Source organism: Odocoileus virginianus, chromosome 7 (assembly GCF_023699985.2).
Source record: "Odocoileus virginianus isolate 20LAN1187 ecotype Illinois chromosome 7, Ovbor_1.2, whole genome shotgun sequence".
NCBI lineage: Eukaryota > Metazoa > Chordata > Mammalia > Artiodactyla > Cervidae > Odocoileus > Odocoileus virginianus.
In genome coordinates, this window is record NC_069680.1 from 63,428,163 (window position 1) to 63,452,155 (window position 23,993).

The 23,993-nt window shown below is 52.8% G+C and overlaps 1 protein-coding gene across 18 annotated transcripts in view; it reads right to left on the bottom strand.

Moving 5' to 3' along the window:
- Window positions 1-22,092, bottom strand: part of CAMK2G (calcium/calmodulin dependent protein kinase II gamma) — a 54,968-nt gene extending 32,876 nt beyond the window's left edge. For 6 of the 18 annotated variants that reach the window (XM_070470854.1, XM_070470857.1, XM_070470861.1 and 3 more), the window contains exons 1-5: window positions 21,878-22,086; window positions 20,432-20,526; window positions 9,316-9,375; window positions 2,136-2,190; window positions 1,225-1,290 (exon numbers count right to left, since the gene is read on the bottom strand). In XM_070470854.1, the coding sequence (XP_070326955.1) occupies window positions 1,225-1,290; window positions 2,136-2,190; window positions 9,316-9,375; window positions 20,432-20,526; window positions 21,878-21,942 (341 nt within the window). In that variant the 5' untranslated portion in view covers window positions 21,943-22,086. Of the gene's footprint in view, window positions 1-1,224; window positions 1,291-2,135; window positions 2,191-9,315; window positions 9,376-20,431; window positions 20,527-21,877 lie in introns of all 18 variants that reach the window. The other 12 variants (XM_070470860.1, XM_070470864.1, XM_070470865.1 and 9 more) reach the window with 6 other exon arrangements.
- Between the last annotated feature and the right edge of the window lie 1,901 nt (window positions 22,093-23,993).

Sequence of the window (23,993 nt, forward strand, 5' to 3'; positions counted from 1 at the left end):
AGTAACCTGGACTGACAGTATTTCTTCCTCTGAAATCTGAGGCTGGGGCTTCCACAAGAGCCAAAGTGTCTCTCTGGGTTCCTGGAGGCTGAGGCTCAGGCCTCCCCATAAGGACATGGTCCAAGAGTAGGCCGAAGACTTTAAGACTGAGCTGAAGAGGCGAGTCTCCACAGAAATATATAATTAGAACAGAGCCAAGCTAGCAGGGAGAGCCTTCTGGCCAAAAATGGCAAAAGTGCGAAGTGTCCCAGCAGAGCCAGGCCAAGCCCACTGGTACAGTCACCCGCCCCAGCTCCCCCTCCTCCCCGCCAGGCTCCCTGAGCTATCACCGCCTCCTCCTCCCGCCCCAGAGCCTGGTCCTCCCCTGCTGGCACTGGAATTCATCTCCCACTTGAGAATTTTTCCTGAGGCTGAAGCATCTGAAGCTGATCAGCAAACGTTGGCCTCTAAGGGTTGAGAAATCTGTGAGGAAGCTGTGTCTCCCCCCCTCCACGCCCCCAGAGGCAGCCAGAGCTGCCACATATGCCTGAGAAGGCTGCAGGCAGGACACTCAAAATCAGGTTGCCAGGACATCACCCTCAGAAAAGATTCGGGGGTGGGGGAGGAGCCGGGGCAGGAAAGGCAAGCCAAACAAGTGCCCAAGAGCTGTGGTGTGGGAGGAATTCTGCTGCGTCATGTGAAGAAGATGCCAGGGTTTCTTAGAGGGATGGGGGCTGAGGGGTGTGGCCGAGGAATGGTCCTCCAACCTGAAAAGCTGGTCCTGGTGGTCAAGACACAAGGTGATGGTGGCTGAAATCTCCCAGGAAGTTCCCTGTATAGATTATTAGCCCAGACATTTACACTCCTTTGGGACACAAACCATGTTTTCCCCATCTCTGGATCATTCCCAGGATGCCTTGTATGCAGCAGAATTTGTCAGAAGAAGGAAGTGGAGCTAGGGAGAGCCCTTGGGCCCTCGTGAACATACAGTGATGCGAACGAAAGGTATTTCTGGTGTGACAGAGTGAAAGAGATTTGTAAGAGCTTTGCAGAAAACTGATCTGGGAGTGCTGAATTATTAACTTCTAAGCATGCCCATGGAATGTAGCCTGAGTCCAACTCTACAGAATCTTTGTCCAGGTAAGAGCTCTTCTGATCGCTCCCAAAGACGGTTCAAACAGGCACAATGCCCTGACCCCTAAGATAGTTAAGAGGCACACTTACACCACAGGGCCCATGTCTCACCTGGCATCAGCTTCACTGTAGTATTCCCTGGCCACAATGTCTTCAAACAGCTCTCCGCCGGTAACACTGCAACCAACAAAGAGGGTCAGAGGAGGCAACATCCAACAGGTAACCAACAGCCACACTGTACAACGGCTTTCAGAGACGTGTCAACTCTACATGTGCTTTGTCTGCAAGCTCAAAACACACCAATCCTTCAATTAAATGGAGCTTCTTCCTGGGACAATGTGAGCTCTCCCCTCCTCCTGCACATTTCTGTTTCTATAATTTGTAGATTACCTAATACTCTGGTAAAGATGAATGTACAGGCAGTTAAGAGAAAATAACTGATTTATTCAAACAGTCTTAGCTTTATTTGAGACCAATATGAATACTAAAATCCAGCTGCCCAAGAAGGACTGACCTACTACTGAAGTTGAAGAGCAATGAGACCAAGGACACAGAAACCCAACCCTGAAAATACCAAAGAGGCATTTCCATTCAGTGAAGAACCACTTTTAAGACGTTAAACCACAACCAGAGTGGAGGAGAGACCAATGGGAGCCCAGTTTACAACTAATAAAAGGTGCCTTCAGTTTCCCAGAAATTCTTAAGGTCATGCAAAGAGCTATACTCTATATCTCCACCGAGAAACAAGAAAAAAAGCATCTGCACAAGGTGTGCTACTGAACAGAAAACACAAGAGCAATGCCACTCCAGGGTCAGAGCTCTGGAGAAACCCTGAGGGAGCAAGGAGACCCTCGGCAATCTGCTCATTACCAGAGGATGTTCAAAATCAAACCCCTCTCCACGGGCAAAGGAAAGGGACCCTTGGCAGAGGCTGAAGACCCAGTTCAGGGCTTTTTTTCCAAGCCTTCCTCTTGAGCCAGCTGGAGGGAAAGGCCCCCACACCCTCAGAAAGTGGCACTTACAGGTCAAACACGAGGTAGTGAAACCCTTCTTCAGAAATACTGTCATGTAGGCGTACTGCAAGAGAGCAGATGGGGACAGAGATTAACAGGGAGAAAACCTGGAAAGCCTATTCCTCTCCTCCTTGGCCACCCCAGCCCTGCCCCATCCTGTCAGCCCCACAGGCTCTCTCCCAAGAAGGGGCAGATGCCCAGCCACCCTGGGTCCAAGATGCGGCCACAGAGCAGAGATGACCAGACCACAGGTCCAGGGCTCGGGTCGGCACCTCAGACTGCCTCAGATGTAGGCGAGAGACAGAAGCTTTGTGGCTAAGAAGGAAGGCAAGACAGAGAAAAGCAGGAACCTTCTTCTGAGAGCGGCTGGTCCCAGAGAAGATGGTCCTGGGATGTGATGTGTGAGGGTGATGTGTGAGGGTGCAGTGCAGAGTGAGAAGCACCTAGGGATGCAGACCGCAGAGGGACAGAGGATGACAAGATGGGAGACCCTGGAGTAAATGGGAGCAGAAGAGTTAGGGGGAGGGGAAGAAGTGGGAAAGGCAGAGCCCAGCAGGCAACACACAGATTCAGGCAACGACAATAACCATTTATTAAGTGCTGACTACGCGCGCCTTGAGTTAGGCTCTTTGCCATACATTACTTAAGCTACAAGTATGTATCGAGTGCTGACTGTGTGTGGCAGATGGTAGGATTTAGGAAGGACATAGTGTCTACTTCAAGGAGTTTATTATTCCTGATGACCACTCCGAGATAAGTATTACTCCCATTCCACAGATGAGGACAATGGAGGCTCAAAGGCATAGAGTTTCTTGCCAAAGGCCAAAGATCTGGTGGGTCCAGATGTGAACCCAGCTCTTTCTGACTCCGAATACTGGTTTGTACCAGTGTTTCCTCCAAGAAATGTGGAGGATCCCACACACCCAGGCGACAAAACAGTGGAGCCTGGAGAGAAACCACTCACGAATGTGCCCACAAGATGGGTACGGGAGGCTACTGCATGGAGCTGCAGTAGAGGCGAAAGAAAAGGCTGGTGAGCAGACTCTTCCCACTCACAGCCTCCAGAGCTCTTTGGCAAGAGCCCAACCTGATGCTGCGGAGGTCTCCGCTTCAGGCTTCGGCCCACAAAGCCACCTCAGGGGGTTAAATGCCAACCGCTCCCCTCAGCATCATTCTAATGCAAATGCACCTCTGCTTTGACCAACCCTCCTGCTCAGGTCCCCTCCCTCACCTGCACTCGCCTGATGGAGAGCCTGTGTCCAGAGGGCTCCCTCTGTTTGACCTTCACGCAGTTCCAAGAGCTCCTCACAGAGCACTTCAGGAATGGCCTGACACCACACCAACCAGTGACGTTCTCAGATACAAAGAAATCTCTTCTGTGTCAGGCCCCTACCAGCTCGAATGATACCTTCCATTTCCAGTGTGAGGGCGTCTCCTCAGGACTGAGGCACTTCCCTGCCTCCCCTTTCCCCCAAAGCAAGATGAGCTGAATGTAAAATCCAGGCCCTCAGCCATCTCTGGAGCCCTGTGCTTTTCCTCACTAGACAAATGAGGACTCGGGCCTGCCAGGGCGAGAACCAGGGCCCAGCAATTGTTTATGCTTCATACTGCCGACCTTATTAGATCTGATCTGGTTACTCAACCTCAAAATTCCACCAGAACTCAGTACTTCTGCAATTTACCAACAGAATCAAAGGCGGGTAGTACTCCTAAAATCCCTCTTCCTCAACTGATTCTCTCCTGTACTTGGGCGAACAAGCTCATACTTCTCTAGGCCTCTGGGTGACAGAATGAAGAAGCCACAGCCAGACCCCTGCCTCCCCCTACCCTCACTAACCCAGGCATGCTCAGGCGAGCTCCCCCAAAGCCGAGCTCCCCCAAAGCCGTGCCACCCGCGTCCCTGACTTGCGCTTCTCTGGCCGGAATGGGCGTCTCACGCTGAGCCCTGCTGCAGCTGCTGCTCCCTGGCTTCCAAAAGGACTTTCCATTTAATTAAAAATTTGCTATTAAAAAGCATTAAAGTGTGTAATACAAATAATCCCCTGGAAATCAGCTGTCCCAGAAGCTAAAGACCAGCTTCATTAGGGAGGTGACTCACAGCAGCAGGAGGAGGCACTAACAGGGCGGCAGGCATGATGCTAATAGTGATTCCCAGGGGAGTCCTGGCACCTGGCTATCCTAATCCCAGACCCACACCCCCCGCGCCCCCCACCCCCAGCCCGGAGCCCAACAGGGCAAAAAGGGCAGGCACCCATGCCTCTGCCCGGACAGGGAGTCATTGGCACTTGCCCTTCACCAGGAAGGCCACACACAGAGTCCAGGTGTGAGGAAACTGGGAGGGGAATCAGATGAGCAGAGATGCGAGGGAAGACAAGTCCTCCCAGGCCACCCAGCCCAGAGCTCCGCTTTGATGAGTGTCTCAGGGCCAGGCACCGCCAAGGCAAGGAGGGACAGGTGTGGAAGGCTCCATCACTGAGCAAGACTGCTATCTTTCTTTTTCCATTTGTAAAGAAAATGAACAGGGGACTGAGAACAAGAGGAGAAACTTGATTGCACTGCTCTAAGTGCCAACCTAGCAGATTCTTGATAATAAAGATCCAAATTATAATACCTAACACTTAGTTGAGCTGTTTCAATGTGCCAGGGATTATGCCAAGTGCTTTACACATGTTATTTGATTGAACCCTTGCATTAGCTCTGTGGGGTAGATACTTCTATTAACGTCTGTGTAACAGGACAGGAAACAGAGGCTCCAAAAGAAACTCACCCAAAGTTACACTGAGTGGCAGAGCTGAATCTTGAGGCCAAAGCAGACCAATATCAAGATCCCTGATTTTGTAGAACTGCCCGGAGGGAGTCACTTTCTCCATCCTCTTGGGCAAAGGAGCTCTAACCTGTCCCTATTAGCCCTGGCCATTCTGACTTGCTCAACGATGTCCATGTGGCACCCTCCCTGAAGCAGGCGTGGCTGGACACGCCATGGACACAGCTGTGAACAAGAGAAACCCAGCAGCCTCTGGGGGGACGGGCTTTAAAGAAGCACTTATACAAATACATAACCAAGCATTAGGGGCTGTCGGGGAGAAGTAAAGGATGTGTGGGGGAAAAAATCCAATACCCAGGCCATTCCACAGTCATGAGAGGGTACGGAGGCCAAGGAGAACCAGACCAACCTTAGACAGGAAGATCTGGGGAAAGAAGCACGAAGCATTTGCTGCATTACAGTCGTAAACCTAGTTATTGTTCTTTACAAACTGTGGAAGGAAGAACAGGCCAAAAAAAACACACTCAGTGTCTCATACCTTCAAGTACTGACAAAGCCACAACCCAAATCTTGTGGCTATTTCCAATTCTTTAAAAACCACCAGACAGTATGCCACATTTTAACTAACAAACTTTGGTCAAAAAAGCACTGACAAAGTATCACTGTTCACGTCCATGGAAATAACAAGGCGGGGGAGGAGGTCCTGTCATCCCAGGGGCTGGTGAGGGAACGCAGGCTGCCCTCCAGGAAGGAGCAGGTGGGCATGGATCTGGGAGCTGCTCACTTATGCCCCAAGGTTTCCATCTCTTTCTTTGCAACTGTTATTGCTACACTTACTATTTATTAGCTGTGTGTGGCCTGGGCCCAAGGTAAAAGCCAGCCAGGCTTGAATAACATGCGGGAACTGAGTTGGGGCTGGAGGGACTACTTCTGGGAGCTGAAATCTCCAGTTTTATCACCTCCATCGATTTCCTAGGCCTCGTTCACTTGCTCAACCTTCTCAGAACAACTCTGTTAAGAGGCACAGATGACAAAACGGAGGCACAGGTAAGTAAAATCATGTGCCAGAGGTCACAGCTGCCCAGCAAATCCCAGATCCAGACCTCGAGGACTGGACACCAAGGCCACAGACCTTTGCTTCTCCATATGCTGAACCAGCAGCATGAGCTTCTGGAGACTCGGGGAAGCTCAGGTCCACCCCAGACCTACTGAATCAGAATCTGAATTTTAACACGATCCCTAGGTGATTCACAAGCACATGAAAGTTTGACAAGTTCTGCTCTAAACCACAATGCTAGGCTGTGATCGAAACTGCTGGGGCAGCTCAGCACGAAGGAAGACAGAGTCTATTCATTAGAGGAATTCAGAGCAGGGAGCAAGCAGATCACAGGTAGAAGACACTTCATTCAGACTCTAGACGATCAGCACTACTGCCGTTTCCTCCTCTCAACTCTGCACCTCTGGCCACTCTCCCAGGGCTGTTTTAGGTTCTACACTATGCCTCAAAACCAACAGGCTTAAAAAAAAAAAGACTTTATCTTTTAAAGCAATTTTGGGTTCATAGCAAAACTGAGAGGAAAGCACAGGAGCTCGCACCTACCCGCTGTCCCCACGCACGCACAGCCTCGCCCACTGTCAACACCTCCACAAAAGAAGCACACTCATCACCACTGATGAACCTACACTGACACAGCATTATCACCCAGACACCATGGTTTACATTACAGGTTACTCTTCCAACAGGCTTTCAAATCCTGGGGTGGAGTATCTATCAAGGTAAAAAACTGGGGGTGCCTGGCTCCTTGCACCAAATACCCTTCGGAATGCAAGTGCCGGTGAGTCTGACAGTGATCAGGGGTGGACCACGTGCTCTCTGCTTCCTCAACTCTGCACCACTCTTGGGCTGGTCCACTGGTATCCCTGTGGGATGGAGTTAGAAGCTAAAGCCAAAAGGGCCACCACTCTGAAGGATGGAGCAGTGGAGAGAGAAGAGGAATAGCGAATTAAGGGGACAAAACGGGCTCCTCTTCTGCCACAAGCCAGGTCAAGATCCATGGCAACCCCCATCTCCTGGACCCACAGCTCCCCCTCATCTCTAGGGGTCCTGGTTCCCACCAGAGGATGGACAGCCTGGCCAAATCGTTCTCCCAGGACATGGTCCTGACTACTCACCCTTTCCTCTCCCTTCCCTTGACCCCAAAACAGGGCCTCAGACCAATGCCCCTAGGGTCTGGGAGCAATCATGAAATGGAAGCACAGTTCCAGGCAATGAGATGCTGACAAAGGGAGAGGGCCTTGCCTGGCCTTCCCTGGGTCCTGCTGTCTCCCTAACAGAGCAGATGGCTGGGGGAGACAGTCCCTCCATCTGCCTTGATTCTGCACTGGGGACTGGTGGTTAAAGCAAAAAGGGCTACCAAACCAAGTCAAGTCTAAAAGGTTCAAAAGTGTATATCTAATTTTTGAAAGCACAGAAAAAGAAGGCTGGGGTATTTTCCAGCTAGAATTCCAGTTCTGTACTTCTGGGTTGATTCTCAATTGTCTTTACCCTACCCTGACCCTTCTGTGGTCAGCCACACCCATGTTGCAGGTAGCAAGGACGTGGTTCCACCTCTTGCACCATCGACCCCACCCTTTGTCGTCCCCTCCCTCCAGGGGGGGCAGTTCATCATTGCTCTGTGAGTTGCTCACTTGGGAGGCAGAGAAAGGAAGTTGTTGTCCTCAGACCCTGAGACCTGGGACTGGAACACCAAAACGCTTCTGTGCTTGTGGATGGCTTTAGTCACCCCCCCGCTTTTTTCCTCCTGTTCTGGCACTGCTAGCTCAGAGTGACAAGCTCATAAAGCCTAGAGGTACCAGGTAAGCAGTAGAAAGTTAACTTAACAGTATAGACAGTGGCCAGCAGGCTAAGGGGGCAGTCACTGCCCAGGTCCAGCTGATTCTGGCCATGCATGGATGTGGGCTCGGCAAAGCCAAACCTTCTGATTTGAAAGATTGGGAAATAGATTTTTTTTTTTTCAAAATGTGAAATCTCATTTTAAAATACTGGCAAATAATAAAAATATTTTTAAACCACTAAGCGAGCCAAACAAAACATGCCTGAGTTGGTGACTGCTGTTTTAGCTGTTCCTCTTGTTGTTTCTCTCCTACCCAAGGTGACAATTTGGTCCCCACCATGCTGTTTTCAGGTGAGGGTTGTATTTCAGAGAGGGCAGGGGTTCCCAGCCCAGGACTCGTGGGCTGAGAGGTGCCGGCTTCGTGGAAGACCGCACCAGGCAGAACTGAGCACCAGCTACGCCAATCTGTGTCGCGTGTAAGCCAAGCTGCTGATTGCCATCTACAAAGCCGTGCATGGCCTCAGTCCTGGTTACCTCAGAGCTCCCTTCCCCTCGGGCTGGAGTACGACCCCACTCTCCCGTGTCAGAGCTCATGGTGAAAATCCCAGTCCTGGGCCTGTGAAGCTGGAGGCTGAGGAGCTTGGGAGGGAGCACTGAACTTCAGCAAGTCACCTCAGTGCCAGCCACCAGCCCAGCAGAGTGGGCAGCCTCTGGAGCACCCCTAATATTTACGCCGTGCCTGAGGAGCACAGAAACTCACTGTCCTTTGTGGTAATTGGAGCTTTCAGGGAAAACCAAGGAGATGTTCCCTGCTTTTCTACCTCAAGTCAAGCCTGGGGTTTCTGCTCAGACACTGAAGCCAGCCCAGTTCCTGTCCCCTCCGAGAGAAGCACCAAATCGGGGCCAACGCTTTTGGCAAAGACTACTTCAGCTGAACAATGTAAAACTGAGCCAGAGTGGGTTGTGGCAGGCAAACCTCCTCAGGCTTTAGAACAACCAACAATGTGCTCTTGTCCCCCGAGTCAGGGTGGGAGCAGGGAGAAATCCTCTTAATTTTTTCTCCTTCTCCGGCTGACTGGCTCCTACCACCCCTTCTTCAGGGAAGCCAGGCGGGTGGGCAGCTTGCTCTCCTGGCTCCGGGGAATACAAACGGGAGTACCATGGAAACCCCCAGAGTGCGCACGATACCGCAACAAGGAACAAAACTCTTTCAAGTCCAGAAACAAAGTGTGGACCCTTTTATGATGGCTGTGGAAGGCCCCTGGTGAGGGATGCTGGCAGGCTACTCCCCAAGCCTCACACGCCGAAGACCTGGACCTCGGCCCAAAGACGGAAGGAGAGGGGAAGAAAGGGAGCCTGAAACACATTCTGATACCTCACTCCCAGCCCTGAGATGGCACACAGGAAGGGAGACATTCAGGTCTCTAAACTAGAACACCCCAGAATTCTGAGCTGCGATCCTGCCTGGGTAAAAAAAGACACCAGGCAGACGCCCAGGGACAGAAGTGGCTCCCCACACAAAAACAGTGGATCTCTGTTCTCTCCACCTTCTACAAAATGCCCAAGACATGCTCTATATAAGGGCACTTACCAATGTTTGGATGTTTCAGAAGTCGGCATATCCGGGCCTCACGTTCTAGTTTCTGGTGATCTAAAAGTGGAAGAGAGAAAACAAAAGCTATCAGACATCCATTCTATTTGTGGCCACTTGCCTATTCATATGCCTTCAATTCTCAGGCACCTACAATGCCCCCCCCCCCTTTGTTTTTTAAACAATTTGCTGAATTAACATAGTAGGTCACATCAATTCTGAAGACAGGTATTAATGACAACCTTTTCCCATGAAGCAGAGTCTTAGGAAAGCTTCCCAAGCTAGTGAGTGGCAGAGCCAGGATTTGAATCCAAGTCTTAAACTAACACTCTGGTGTTCTTTCCACCACAGCAGGGATTTCACTGGGCCAGGATGTCCAGAATCTGTTCCTTGTTGAAAATACTAATAATGGCTAAGTTTTATTGAACACCTACTACACGAACATACACTGTGCTAGGAGTTTTGCATATATTCTCTAATGCAGTCTTCATGGCAATCCTGAAACATAATCATGCTGACAATGGAGACTGATGATAATTTAAAAAAAAAAAAAAGATAGTTTATTGAGTGCTTACTTCTACACCAGGCAAACACATCTTTTAATTTAGTCTCAAAACAACTCTTGGAGGTTGGTAGTATTATGATGCCCATTTTGCAGAAATCCTGCTTCTCCCCAGGACCCGCTTGGCTGCCCACTGCTGGGAGCTCTGACCTATTGCCACGCAGGTTCTAGGGTTATGCTGCTTTGGTGAAATGACCAGAATCCAAGAGCCCACAAATCTAAGCAAGATGTGGTAGTTGATTCCTTCTAGAGGAAGGCAGAGCTCCAGGCAGCAGAAAGAGAGGCTGCTACTGCTTAAAACAAGGTAGCCTAGCAGCCTCAGCCACTCTACCCCCCATCTCTACTTGCTAAACTCCACCAAAGCCACCTCCTTCACAAAGTCTTCCCTGTTCCTCCCAGCAGACTGTGACTTCTCTCCCCATGACCCAGCCCTGTCTCCCACATCACCTCTTACAAATTCTCACATCACACACTTAAATCACTTATCTTTCGGTCACAGACTCTTCAGAGTGGCACCTCTCTGTGTGATGCTTTCTAGAGTTCCTTCCATATCAGAGGCTTAATAATGGTTTATCAATAACATTGACAGTACTAGTAAAAACTATTCTTTATTAAGTATTTACTATACGCTGGGCAGAGGCACAGACAATCTTATTTCATCCTCACAGAAACCCAGTGAAACGGAGGACCTGATTAGCCCAGTTACATTGCAAAGGAGGAAACTGAGGCTTAAAAGTTTCAAGTAACCTGCCCAAGGTCACACCAACAGGCACCAGATTCAGGTGGTCTGAGCCCAGAGCCCTCTTTCTCCATTGCTATGCTAAGATGACAGGATCAGGAAAAATGAAAGCATCAAGTCAAGACTCCAGGCTTTAGGGGCACAGTCCAGTTCACCCCAACTCCTACAGGTCCAGGCAGGCACTGTCCCTTCCATACCTGCCAAGTGATTCCTGTGTCCCTTGGTAGGGGCTTGTGCCCACCCCACCTCTACCTAAACAGCAAAGAGCCTCTGTAAAGCCTCCCGTGACCCTCACAACCATCCTACCAGGCAGGTGCACTGACTGTCCGCATTTCACAGATGATAAAACAGGCCCAGACAAATTAAGTAAGTCACCCAAGGTCCTACACCGGGAATGGGAGAGAAGTGCGAATTCAAACCCAGGCCTGCCTGAGATAATGTACAGACAAGAAGGAGCTCATATTACTGTCTCACCCTCAGCTCTGTCCTAAACGTTCCGTCTAGGGATGGCTCTGCTCTGTGGAAGAAGGAGGTAAGGACAGGCAGAGATTAGTTCCTGCTGCCCAGCTAATCTATCCCAGCTGCCCACAGATCTGGGTCAGGCCTTCTGTCCCATCCTCGAGTTCGGTATGATGACTGACCAGGATGCAGCCAGGAAAGCCCCAGGTAATCCCACACTGCCTGCGACCCCTTGGGGCCAGGACCTCCGGAAGGCAGTGCAGTTGAGGAAGCAGCACTAGCCTTGCCTGGTGACAGGGGGCTTGCTTCTTCCAGACCTGACTGGGGGATGCCAGGGCGACCCCACCTTCCTCCCCACGCCTGGTCGTGGGATAGTGATACCAAGCAAGGCACACTAAAGCTGAGGACCCCCCGGCCCTCTCTCTCACCACTCACCTCACACCCTCCAACCCGCAACTCTCGGGCTCGGCTGCCCAGCCAGGTGCAGGGGAGCAGTATCCTGCGATGCGGAGGTGGCAGCTGAGGGGAAGGCCCAGAAGATTAATGTTTATCTCCTCCCTTAAGTCTCTTACTGGCTAATGGTTACAGTTCCACAACAGCAACGGCACTAAAAATAAGAGAGCTCTGGCTTTATCAGTGACTCAGAGTGGGAAGAGAAGAGACAATCACACTCCCAGCTCCTCGAAGGAGCTGCCCAGGGTCCAGAGGGTCCTAGATAGTCATACAGCTTGACCCTAACTCCACAGAGCTGAGTACCACATCCTGCACAAGCCTTCTCTGAACCCCAGGCTGTGCCGTGGTCCTTGCTCTGACCCTCAGCTATGGAGTCTGGCCAGTAACCCACTGGTTTTGAGTCAGACAGCCCCAGATGGAGTCCTAGAGCTGCAAGTTCCAAACCCATCTGAGTCTCATTTATTCATTCAGAAAATACTTACTGAGGCCTACTATGCAATAGGTGCTATTCCAGATGCTGGGGATGCAGCAGTGAACAGAACAGACAACAGTCCCCACCCATCAAGCTGACATCCTAGTGGAGCTTGGTCGGGGGACAGACCGTAAGAATTGGATGGCATGTTAGATGTCATGGCAAGTACAATAAAGAAAAATAAAGCAGGGGAGTGGGAGAGTGCACACTTAAACCACATGGTCAAGGACAGCCTCGGCATGGAGGTGACATGTGATAGAACGGAGGTGACAGAGTGAGCCGGGTACATAGCTTGGGAAAAAGTTTCCTCACTTCTAAAATGAAGGCAGGGATATCTGTGGCTTAAATGATGTATTTGGGTAAACGCTCTGCACAGTGCCTGGCACTCAGGGAGAGCCTCCTTTCCAAGGGTCCAGCAGTAAGACAGATGAAGTCTCCCAGGCTGGGCTTGTGCCCAAGGCCATCAGCAGAGACACGAGAGAGTTGGACCCACTCTCCATCAGCCTGGGCAATCACAGGGTCTTGGAACACTAACCAAGCCCTCAACCTGGCTCCATCACAGCCTCCCATTTGGGTGGGGCCCACTGGTGTCTGCAGCCTGCAGGGGAAGGTTACCAGTGGGGTAACCTCCGAGAGAGGACAGCCCAGTTAAAGCCACTGTCTGTGGGAGCCCTGGTCGTCCTCGGCCCTAGCCTTATGGGCTGTGGCGCCCTGCCATCCTGAAACTCTGCTCAATGAGCCGTGTGGTTTCTGCCTACCACGCTCTCCCTGCCTCCTCACGAGGATCCTCGCTCAGCCGGCCAGCACCCCAACATCTGCAGCTGCTGTCTCCTGTCCCTTTCCCCTCACTTCCTGTCCTGTTGCCCACTGTGTGTCTGGGAAGGAGCACAGGCTCTGTCCAAGCAGCGGCAATGTTTCAGGAACAAGTCAGGTTTGCAGAGCATCTTTTCCAGCTGCAGGGTTTGCCCTATAAACTCAGCATGCTGTGCTGTGCTGCGCTTAGTCGCTCAGTCGTGTCTGACTCTTTTGGACCCCATGGACTGCAGCCCACCAGGCTCCTCTGTCCATGGGGATTCTCCAGGCAAGAATACTGGAGTGGGTTGCCATGTCCTCCACCAGGGGATCTTCCCAATGCAGGGATCAAATCCAGGTCTCCCACATTGTAGGCGGATTCTTTAACAACTGAGCTACCAGGGAAGTCCGAGACTCAGCATCCCCAAGTCCCGAAGGGCTAAGGCCACTGACCTGGCCTGGTTCCCAGTGGTAGGTCCAGGCCCTGGCTTGACATCCCAAGGTGCTAACATAACACATCAGCCAGTGCTCCTGTCATGAAGGCGGCCTTCTCCCTTGAGACACCCCTCCTTCCAGTGACCACTGAGCTGTGTTCCTAGAGAACAGCCCAGACCTTCTTCAAGGCTGACCCTCTTCCCACCCACCTTTTGACCGGGCTCGTCCCCACCCCCTCACACGGCCCAGCCCCCCCTTCCTGTCTGACAACAGCCACTTCCCGCTTTTGCACAGGGCCACTTCCTGCCTGCCTGTGTGCTACTGCCATGGAGAGACCCACCCCTGCCGGCCTTCAGCCCAGCTCCAACCACAGCCCTCTGCAAGGATTTCCCCCTCAAGAACAGAGGTGGTAACAGGAGCAGAAAGCAGAAGCGGCCGTTATCAAGATCCCACTTCAGGCCTTCCTGATAGGTCACGGCACCCTCAGGTCACGGCCAGGCCCTGGACACAAGGATCCAGGACGCAAGGATCCCTTGCCTCCCCCGCCTTCTGCACAGGAGCTTAAGACTTGGGTCAGGGCACCACAAAGGCTAAACACCCTTGACGAGAAGGGTGGCAAAGCAGTGACCAGATGCAGGGCAGAGGAAGCAGACAGCGAGGAGACCTCGAAACACCTCTCCCCTAGCACCCCGAGGGATGATGCCTACTCCAACTCACTTTACTGCCCCAGCAGGATGGAGCGCAGGGAGAGCCAGCCAGGTTCTCCACAGCCCTGCAGAGACACACCGGCTGATTTAGTGACGTCTCTAAAACCACGAATGCTAGCACAGACTTCAACCAAGATCCTGCTGACACCTAAACATACAGCCCAGTGTAAGTGGAAAAAGACACAGAACCCTGCTCTGGCAATGGGGACCCTCCCCAAGTTCTGATCTCAATGCCATCCTCAACTTTTCGGAGTTATTTCAAAGGTCTGGGCCTGTGGTCCCAACATGGGTCAGGAAAAGCTTCCCACAGCCCACCTAGTTCAGATGCTCTGTGGGCGTCCCTTGCTGTCCCCCTCCTGGCCCTCTGAGGCATCGCTCAGAGAGGAGTAGAGACAAAGGCAGTGCAGGGATTTGGTGTCATAATCCACATTCCCCAGCTGCTTATAAACAGCCCCTGGCCTTGGGAATCCCAAGCTACAATCCCATTGACCTCACCCTGACATTGTGATGCCACAGCCCTTCCTCTTTGAATCTCACTCTAAAGGTGCAAAGTCCCCAATTAAGAGCAAAAGTGTGTATCACATAAGAGCAGGGGCCACAGCTTCTCGTTCCTTCATATTCATACAGCTGGGGACTAGCTGAGGGCTGTGAATACAGCACAATGGGGCCTGAAAAGTCCCCACGTGAAGCTTCAAGGCTCTGTCCTTTGAACTGGTGTCCTTTCCTTCTCTTCAGCCCTAACTCAAGCAGTTTTAACTGGGTGACACGAAGACCTGAGCCTTACTCTGGTCTTTGGATCTTAAGAGAAGCTTTAACTAAGGAGGACAAGGAGAGAGGCTCCAAGAAGAGGCCCATAGTGAAAGTCTTCCCAAACCAATTTGGACAGAGAAAATCCCCACGGGGTCACTAGCAAGCCCCAAGAAGGCAAGGCTCTGCCTCTGGACACTCTCAAGGCCAGAACAGGGTCAGCCACTGAGCTCTCCATGCCCCCAGCAGGGCTCTGGGTGCCTGCAGCCTTTGCCCACTGTTTTGGTGACATTTCCTTCATGGTAACCAGCCCCAAGTAAAACATCCCAGGAAGCAGCCCCTAAAAATAGCTCCTCCCAGGGCAGCAGCAAGCTGGGGGAGGGGAAAGAGAGGGAGGAGAGAAGAGGGGAGCAGATGGGAAGCTGCTGCTGCTGATAGGGCCCAGGAAGTAGAGGTGGTGTTTGGGGGGGAAGTGGCTGGAAACATCCCTACCATAGCGCGGTCTCTACCCACAGAGGTATGTTCAGACAAGAGCGAGACCTAGTCAGGGGAAGGGAGGGATCTGCTCCTCTGGGCTCTGAGCTCTGGGTCTAGATGGAGAGGCGTGGAGGTAATCTGTCAGGATTTAGCACAGAAACAAAATATCCAGAATCTGTATTTTAAAGGGAAGAGCTAAAGGGTAAATGACCACACTGCTTAAAGATGCTGGGATCTGAGCACTGGCAATATCACTGGCATGCCTACAGCTCAAAACGAACAAACCAGTCTTTTGCGTCCCAGTTTCCCCACCTGCCATAAGGGAGATCTGTACGGCCCATGGACAGAAGACAGAGGGCTTCTGCCGAGAGGCACTCGAAAGGTGCAAAGTGCCCATCTCTTCCTGTCAACACCCATTTGGCACCCATGGGATCAGGCCCTTGTCAGCCTGCCAAGGCTGTACAGAGAGCAGCACACTCAGAGATGGGGCAGGAGCTGGTCACACCCACTCCACCCCTTCTCTGCCTCCAGCCTCGGCAGAGAATGGGGTCAGCCACTCACCTCTAGGGTTTCATCACAGCCTAGAAGCTTGGAGCCCAGCTCCTGACAAGGGCCCAGAGCAAGCAGCAAGAAGCAAGCAGGGGCTTCTCCTACAGGATGGGGCCCCTTCCAACCTGCATCACCACCCTATGATGCTAGCACCCAAAATCACTCTGGGAAGGGGCAGGTGGGCAGGACAGCAGGCCAGTGTCGTAGGAGCTAAATCACACAGCTCACAGCATGGCTGGATGATGAAACCGACCCTTAGCACAAGGAAGGGGCCTCCAGGCTGTTTCCTCATCCAGCGGGGAGAGTCAGAGGAGCTCAGTCACCTCTATACAGGATGCTCACTTCTCTGTCAACAGAAATCAGTCTGTTTTATCCTCAGGAGGAAAGCACCGTTTTGGATCTAACCTCCTTAAATGCTTCAAGTCCCAGAGACCTGGTGTTCCAGTGCTGTATAGATCTCTCTTCCTCCTGCCCCTCCCTCCCTGCTGCATCACCCTCCGCTCTCTTCATCCTTAACAGGAAAGTCTCGCTTGGAGATACCACAGGGGACACAAATGTCATGGGGGCTACTCAGGCCAACACTAAGGGGGTGGAGACTTTCAGCTGGCACCACCTGGGGGGATCCTATTTCAGTCCCCAGGGCCAGCTGGACCAAGAAAGGCACAGCCTTTGCCCTTCTGGTGGCCAACATGCCACAATTACAGCCTCTCAGCTTGCCACAGCCTTGGACACGAACTGACACCCCAATCTGGGGGCTCAGAAGAGGCCCCTAATTGCAGAACAGTCCATGTGCACTGATGGTCACAGAGTGGCAGAGACACCACCTGGAGAAGGCTGGGCCAAGGTGTGTCTGGTAAATATCAAAGAGTATGGCAAGAGCAACTGTCACGGCTGTCGCTTTTTAGACGGCATTTCTTCAAGAGTGGCTCAGGGCCCACCTGCATGAAATGCACTAAGGCACTTGTTAAAAGTGTAGATTCTGAGGCTCCACTCCGAAGTAGAATCTCTGGATAGAGCCCAGGAATCTGCATTCTTAACCAGTCTTCACAATGATCCTCCTGCACACTAAAATTGAAAACTGCTGCTTAGAGGAAGTCCTGACATTGCCCTAAAAGGCTGTTTATGACAGGGAAGGAAGATGATAAGCTGCAATATCTTCCTATATCTCCCACCTGTCTTATTCCCCAAGCACAAGTCTTTAACTTCATCTGTTCTCTCCTACAGTTGTGTCAGGACTACAGACTGGTCCACGGATCAGAAAGAGAGAATCCAAGCCAGTACCAGGATACAAGGGTTCCAGCAACTTGGCTATGAGCTTCCTGAGCGCCAAAGCCAAAAGGCAATCTGGCTGGTTACACAGTCCATTCATTCAACCTGTACCGGAGGCACAGTATGTATCAGGCACTTTGTTCTATCAATATGCATCACGCCCCTGTAGCAATATGTATCAATCATATATGTAAAGAAACAGATATGATTCCTATCCTTACCTCCCAGGTCCTGGGGAAGGGGAAGGCTTTTGCTTACATTTAACTTCAATAGAAATTTCTTCACATGGGGTATACAGATTAAATAAATAAACAAGGCAAATGCTGTTAACAGATTTCATAATATTGTTTCCCATAGCACCTCTTAGTAAGGTTAAGCATCCCTTCCCAGTGAAAGCAACTGGAATTCAGATAAATGGTCCAAATAGAGAAAATTCTTATGATGTAAACTGCTCCAAGGATAAATCCTAAACTACGTAGAAAAAAGAAAGGACCATTTGCCCTTCAACTGTAGCAATATGGGAAATGGTTTGGATATAAGCAAGAGAGTGGGATATGAAATGTTATGTTCCACGAGGTGAAAATCTATATGCATATGAATAAAGATAAGAAGGGAATCTGAAGATTTAAAAATAAAAGAAGACATAAGGGCTCAGGCTCCTGGGGGAGGGGGTGCTCTTAAATCTTAAAATAACGACTTATCATTGCCATCACCTGGCCCACTAGCTCTGCATCCAAGCCTATTTTAAATGCCTCCTTCAGCCTAGCTGAGAGCTAAGCTTGGAATCACGGGCTCCCTTAAGAGCCTCAACTCCACACCTATTGCTGTTCCAAAGCAAATGGAGTGACATTATGTGACTTTCAGTGACTTTACGCAGACAGACCCGCAGACCAAGACATTGCTCAACACTCAGCCACCTTAGCTCTCTACGTTGCCGCACAGCCACCATCATGGGCCCCCCAGGCCACCATGACAAGAAACAACAGTGCAAAAGGATTCCTGTCCAGAGCTGACCCCCCAGAAGACCAGATGATCTCTCCCCAGGCCTCCCGGGCCACGTCACCACGGGTGGCAAGGAGAAGCGGCCTGACACTCTCTCTTTCACTCTGCAGCACAGAGAACCACAGACGAGAAAGGAACAGGCAGAGAGACTCAGCAAACCCCCTTCAGACCTTCATGGATGACCCTGGTGGGCCCACCACATTCCCAGACACAGAAATCCAACACCTGTGGAGCCCTAGACAGACAGACAGCGATGAGTGAAACCCAGCCCCAGCCACTGCACCTTTATAAAATATACAGCGTAAACTGAGAGGCTGCAGGAACGCCACGGCCTTCACTCACTAACCCCACGGGCACTAGCCTAGTGGGCACCCTGGCCCAACCCTCCCTGGGAGCTCAAATCCCCTACACCCACACCTCCAGTGCAACCCCCAGATGACTCCCTCCATCTCCAAGACAACAGCCTCCCACTCTCAATCTCCAAACAGTATTGGCACTTACATATCCCTGACCTCTCTTGCTGGCATCTGTACCTACCAGCCAGGACCAGGCCTCTGTCCCAAAGTTAACCTGGCACATAGGCCACACAACAGAGCCCCAGTTTTGGCATAACCATCTCAAGAGGGGGAGCTGCTGCCTGAAGCATATGATCTTACACAAGAATCTTCTTGAAGAAAAAAAATCAAAGGGAAATAAAACCTCATCCAGTTTGGGCAGGGAAAAAAGATATCAGCTGGGAAAGATGGGACAAGGTTGAAAGAAGGTGAAGCCTGGAAAGGGACCTGACTGCACAGGTTAGGGAAGTTCAGGTAGGTAGGAAAGGAACAGAAAAAGATAGCCTAAGGCAGGCACCTCCACAAAGTCACCACACCAGCTCTCCTCACCCTAGAGTTCAGCTCGCAGCTGTCTCTCCCACCCTCACCCCTGGGTCAAAGGACAGCGGTGAGACCGGGAAAGCAAAGCATTGCATCATTAACTGGAGACACCAGACACCAGCCCGGTTACTGATGCACACGGGCTATGCTGTGTGGGCACGGGGAGGTATCCATTCTCAAACCGTCATCCCTGCCTGCACCCTGCATCCTTGGCCAGAGGATGTCTGCCAAAGAGCCCAACCCACTGCACTGTCCCCCCCTCCCCAAAGGAGGAGGGCATCTGACTGCCCACATATCTCTATGACAATGATCGCTTCTGACTCAAGGTACCCAGAGAGAAAGAAAACAAACAAATAAGTCAACTTAATAGCCAATGTGGAGTAACAGCAAGAGACAGGGGCTGGAAGGAAGACAGCAAGTCAACCCCTGCTTGTAGGGTTGGATGGCGGTCCTCCCAGCCAGGAGGCAGACACAGCGCTGCTAAAGAGGTCCCACAATAACTGACAAGAAGCCCACTGTCAGTTTATCGCTTCTCCAATGCTCAGAGACATGTATTACATCTCTTAGTCCAGAGACGCCCAGGTCATTCCTAGTCACGGCCCGCATCTTCTCCAGGGCATCCTATTGCCCGGTCTTAACTCTTTTCTGAGTCTTATAACCTCTGTCCCAGGGCTACACCTTGCAGCTCTCGGATGACCTGCCCCATCCACATACCTCCCTACTTGCCACACCTATGAAGAGAACTTCACATTGCTGGCTCTATACCTATCAGATGAGTTGACTTTTGGCAAGCACCCAGCACAAGGTGTAGGGAGAGAAGGTTCAAGGTGTGAGGCACAGGGCCTGATCCAGCCCCAGGCACTTGGGAGCATCTCACAAGTTAGGCTCTCAGGCCTGGGCCTTCACAATCTTCAGATCTTGAGGCCCAGCTGCTCGTACTCAGACCAGGCCATTGAGATTTCCAGACCATGAGGCATCACCCTCCACCCAGGACAGACTGCATCTGCTGCTGCACCACCAACTTTGTAATTTGATCAAAAAAGCAATCAAGTTCATCTGGCAGGATCTGTTCCCGAGAAGCCCTCGCCAGTAGCAGCCTCCCTTGATGTTTACAGATTCCCTTCCCTTGGGAGTCTGTTCTGCCGCCTGGTGGGCAGGGGGAGGCTGGGTTTCTCAGAGCTGTTCACTTACTGCATTTCCATCTTAAGTCACCACCGGGGCACAGGGACTAGTGCAAGCCCGGAGTGGCTTCCACGGCCCCAAACACAGAGATTCCAAATGCCCCAAGCGAAGAGCTAGCCACCCACCACTCCCGATATCCTCCCCCTCCATAAAAACCAAACTCCCTTAAGCCTTTAGGGACCACTCCTCCTAGCAGCAATCAACATCTCTCACATCTTCATTCTTTTCTCTCTGTTCCCTGTATAATTCTCTGCCTAGCTTCAAAGGTCACCCACCGTGAAATTCCAACTCTTCTCCAAGAGCTAAAGCCACAAGCCCCAACTGCTGGTTCTTCTTCAGAAGAACCCATAGCCCTTGGAGGCACCCCAGGGAGAATCTGAGATGGGGAATACTCACCCCGAGCAGATAACTTCTTGGTATTGATGATTTTTGCTGCATACTCTTGCGTGGACGTTTTCTTCACACACCTGCGGACCACAGAGAAAGCACCCCTGGAGGGAGAAGGGGGAAAGAACTGGGACACGGAGCAGAGCAGAGTGACACAAACACACTTCAGGTCTGAGCACAGTGATGCTCCCATCACCAGACCTTTAGTCAAAATCACACACACACACACCAGTGTAGTGACTATTACCATCCAACCTGGGGCAGAGGATGTGGCCTCTGCAGGACGCTCAACAGATGTGGGTGGAGGACCACCCTACTCCCACGCCCACATCTAGTTCTGGGTAAAGCAACAGCCCTAACCTCAGGCTGTGCGTCAAGAGCTGGTGGGAGATGCTTAAAACACACACCTGCTGCATCTCACGAGCAGCCCTGCAGTCCCAGCCAAGAAGACCCGAGAAGGGAAGAGACCCTGCCCTTTTCTCAGCAGGAAGAGTTGGCGTAGGGGAAGGAGAGATTAGAAAGAGGGTATGTCTTTCTAATACATGTCTCCCTCAACCATGGGGAGGAAAGTGAGACTCAAATCCCCCCAGCCGGCTTCATCCCACTGCATCCTAGCTCAACTGACAACGGGGAAAGAGAGGATCCAGTTGTGGATCTCAGACATCAACAACTCCCCTTCCCCATGATATTTCCCTCTACACGCCCCCCACCCCTCAATGAGAGCTCGCACGCTCCAGCCCCGGAAACATCTAGGGGGGCGGGCTGGGCGGGGGCTGCAGCGGCCAGGCTCGGCGCCGCGGGTGGGGGTGGGGGGCCGGGGCTGGTGCAGCGGCCAGCTCAGTGCGGAGGGGAGGGGGATGCTGCGGCTGCGGCGCGCGGCTCCCGGGACCACTGCAGGGAAGGGGGGAGGGGACGGGGGTGCCGCAGCACTGCCCAGCAGCGGGGCTTGGATCCTGGAAGCGGCACTAGCCGGGGGCGGGGCCGGGTACCAAACATCCCCCACACCCGGGCACCGCAGCAGGGTTGGAGCTGCAGGGCCGGGGAGGGTCCTGAGTCTCAGGCGCGTGGGACATGGGACAGGGTGCTGAGTGAGCTCTTGAACAGAGTGGGGAGGGGGCAGCACACAGGCGGGGTTGGGATTCGGGAGGGCGCCTGAAGGGTGCGGAAGGGGCGGGGCTGGAGGGCGCCCAGGAGCGCTCCGGGGGCTGCAATCCCCGCGGCAGCGCGGGGTGCAGCAGTCCGGGCAGCTGCTGCAGGGAGCGGAGGGGGCTGCGGGGCAGGGAGCTGGGGGCGAGGGGGCCCCGGGAGGCGGCTGGCGGGAAAGGCTGGGGGTGGGGCGGGCCAAGGGGGCGCTGCAGCGGCCGGTGCAGGGCCGGGGGGCGGGGCGAGGAGCCGCATAGCGCCCGGGCGGCAGGGGCAGGGTGTGGGGGGCCAGCGGCGGCGGACGAGCCGTACTTGCCGAGCTCCTCGAAGAGCTGGTAGTCGTCGGTGAAGCGGGTGCAGGTGGCGGTGGTGGCCATGCTGGCGGGCGGGCGGACGCGGCGGTGCAGCCCGCGCCGACGTCGGTGCACAGTCACCGCCGCCCGGCCGAGGGAGCAAGAGGAGGAGACGGGGCTGAGCCCGGCAGCACCGCGAGACTTTACCGGGGAGAGCGAGGGAGGGAGGGACACCCCCGCGCCGCCCGCCCGCCCCGCCCCCAGCCCCGCCGGCCCCCCGCCCGGCCCCCGGACCGCCCCGGGGGAGGGGCCTCCCGCCGCCGGCCCCGCCCCGCCCGGGGAGCCGCTGGGGCTGGGCGGAGGCGCCGGGGAGCGAAAGCGGGGGTGGGGGTCTCAGACCCCGGCCACCCGGAGTGGGCTAGAAGGTTCCTGACCTGTGGGCTTGTCCCAGGGCAGACCCTACAAGTGCTCAGGATGTGAGTGCAAGTATGCATGTGTTGGGAATGTGTAGGGGTCTGGACCACCGAGTTCTCTGGCAGAGCTCCACACTCGTGTCCTAAGCCCCGAGTCCGGCTCACACGACGGGAGAGGACCAAGGTCAAAAACGCCCGTGTCATTCTGAACACTTGGGAGACGCCCCCAATCTGTGCAGAGCCAGCTCTCAGCAGCCTTCCCTCGGGAAGCTGACAGTCTAGACTTGTGTAAGCGTCAGGGCCATTATTAGACAAAATCCTTCAGGCACGGTTTGTTCAGGGAGACCAGGCCAGGGCGAAAGATGCAGGTGGAACTTTGCCTTCCTGCTTTCCAGCCTTAGAGATGAGAGAATGTTCTCTCTCTGGCCAGCAAAGAAAAGGATGAAGTGGGAACCACTTAGCAAAGGCTTAGTGCAGTGTGGTCTAGAAGAACAAGTGGAAGCAAGAAGAAAATAACCCCATTTTCCTTCAGGCACCCTTTGTTTTTATTTATGGCTCATCACATTGTATAATGATGTGTTTACTGGTATGAGAGGCAGCAGACAAGAGCATGGCTGTCTTAAGTGTGAACTCGGGTTAGACTGCTTGACATGGGTTTCTGGAAGACTCACTGACCAGCTATGTGACACTGGGCAAGTCAATTAGTCTATCTGTGCTTCAGTTACCTTATCTGAAAACAGGGAAGAATAATAGTAACTACCTACCTCACAGTTTTGAGTATTAATGGACTAAAGTGCGGAAAGCATTCAGAATAGTAGCTGGTAGCTAAGTAGAACTGTGTTCGCTGTTTAATATTTGCTTTCCAAGTAAATTGTAATAGGGCAGGGCTGCCTTTGTTCACCTCTCTACTCAGTCTCAGACCCTTAGTAAATATTTGTGGAATGAAGGGACTCCTTGGGATGCTGGCAGAGGGAGTTACCATCTCTTTCTCTGTTTCCACTGTCAGAGGATGGTAGGAACGAGACACATAACTGTCTCGGAGGAAGAGAAACAGGCTGGGCAGGTTCCTGACCTGCCTGGGCAGCCGTACCGCCCTAGTCTAGAGGCCAGCCCCCACTGGGCCAGGCAGAGCTCAGCCAACTGCTGCTGTAGTCTTGATTACAGCAGGACGCCCACTGGGAGTCAGGCTTCCATTGTCAGCAGGCTAACTTGCCAGCCTGGAGAAGGCAGCTGAGAGGCTGAGAGGTGTCCCAGCCTCCCAGACCTCCTCCCCCAGGGGGTGGGTGGAGCAAAGCTCTCTGGGAGGGCTCCTCTCCTTTCCTTACCCAACAGCCCTTGGAGCTGGTTTGAGAACCAGACTGCCTAGTAGGGGTGATTAAGGGAATAGGAGAGGAAAAGAATTAATAGATTGCCTGGGAGAAGGGCAGAGGGCCAAAGGAAAGGGGTGAGGTGACTGAATATCATGCCCCACCCTCCCCAGGGCAACAGGAAGTAAGGCGCTGGGGAGTAAGGCCACTTCCTATCTTGAAGCACAGGGGTAAGAGCCTGGTTCCAAGTGCCAGTGTGGGGCAGGGCAGTGAGATTGTACACACAGGGATGACAGTAAATCATCCACCTTAAAGGCAGGTGTGCAGGCTAGCCTGCGCTCCAGTAACAAGGCCTGCATAGTGGTTAATCATCAGCGTGTCCTTCCTGAGCCCTCAAGGCAACTTGGTTCCTGAC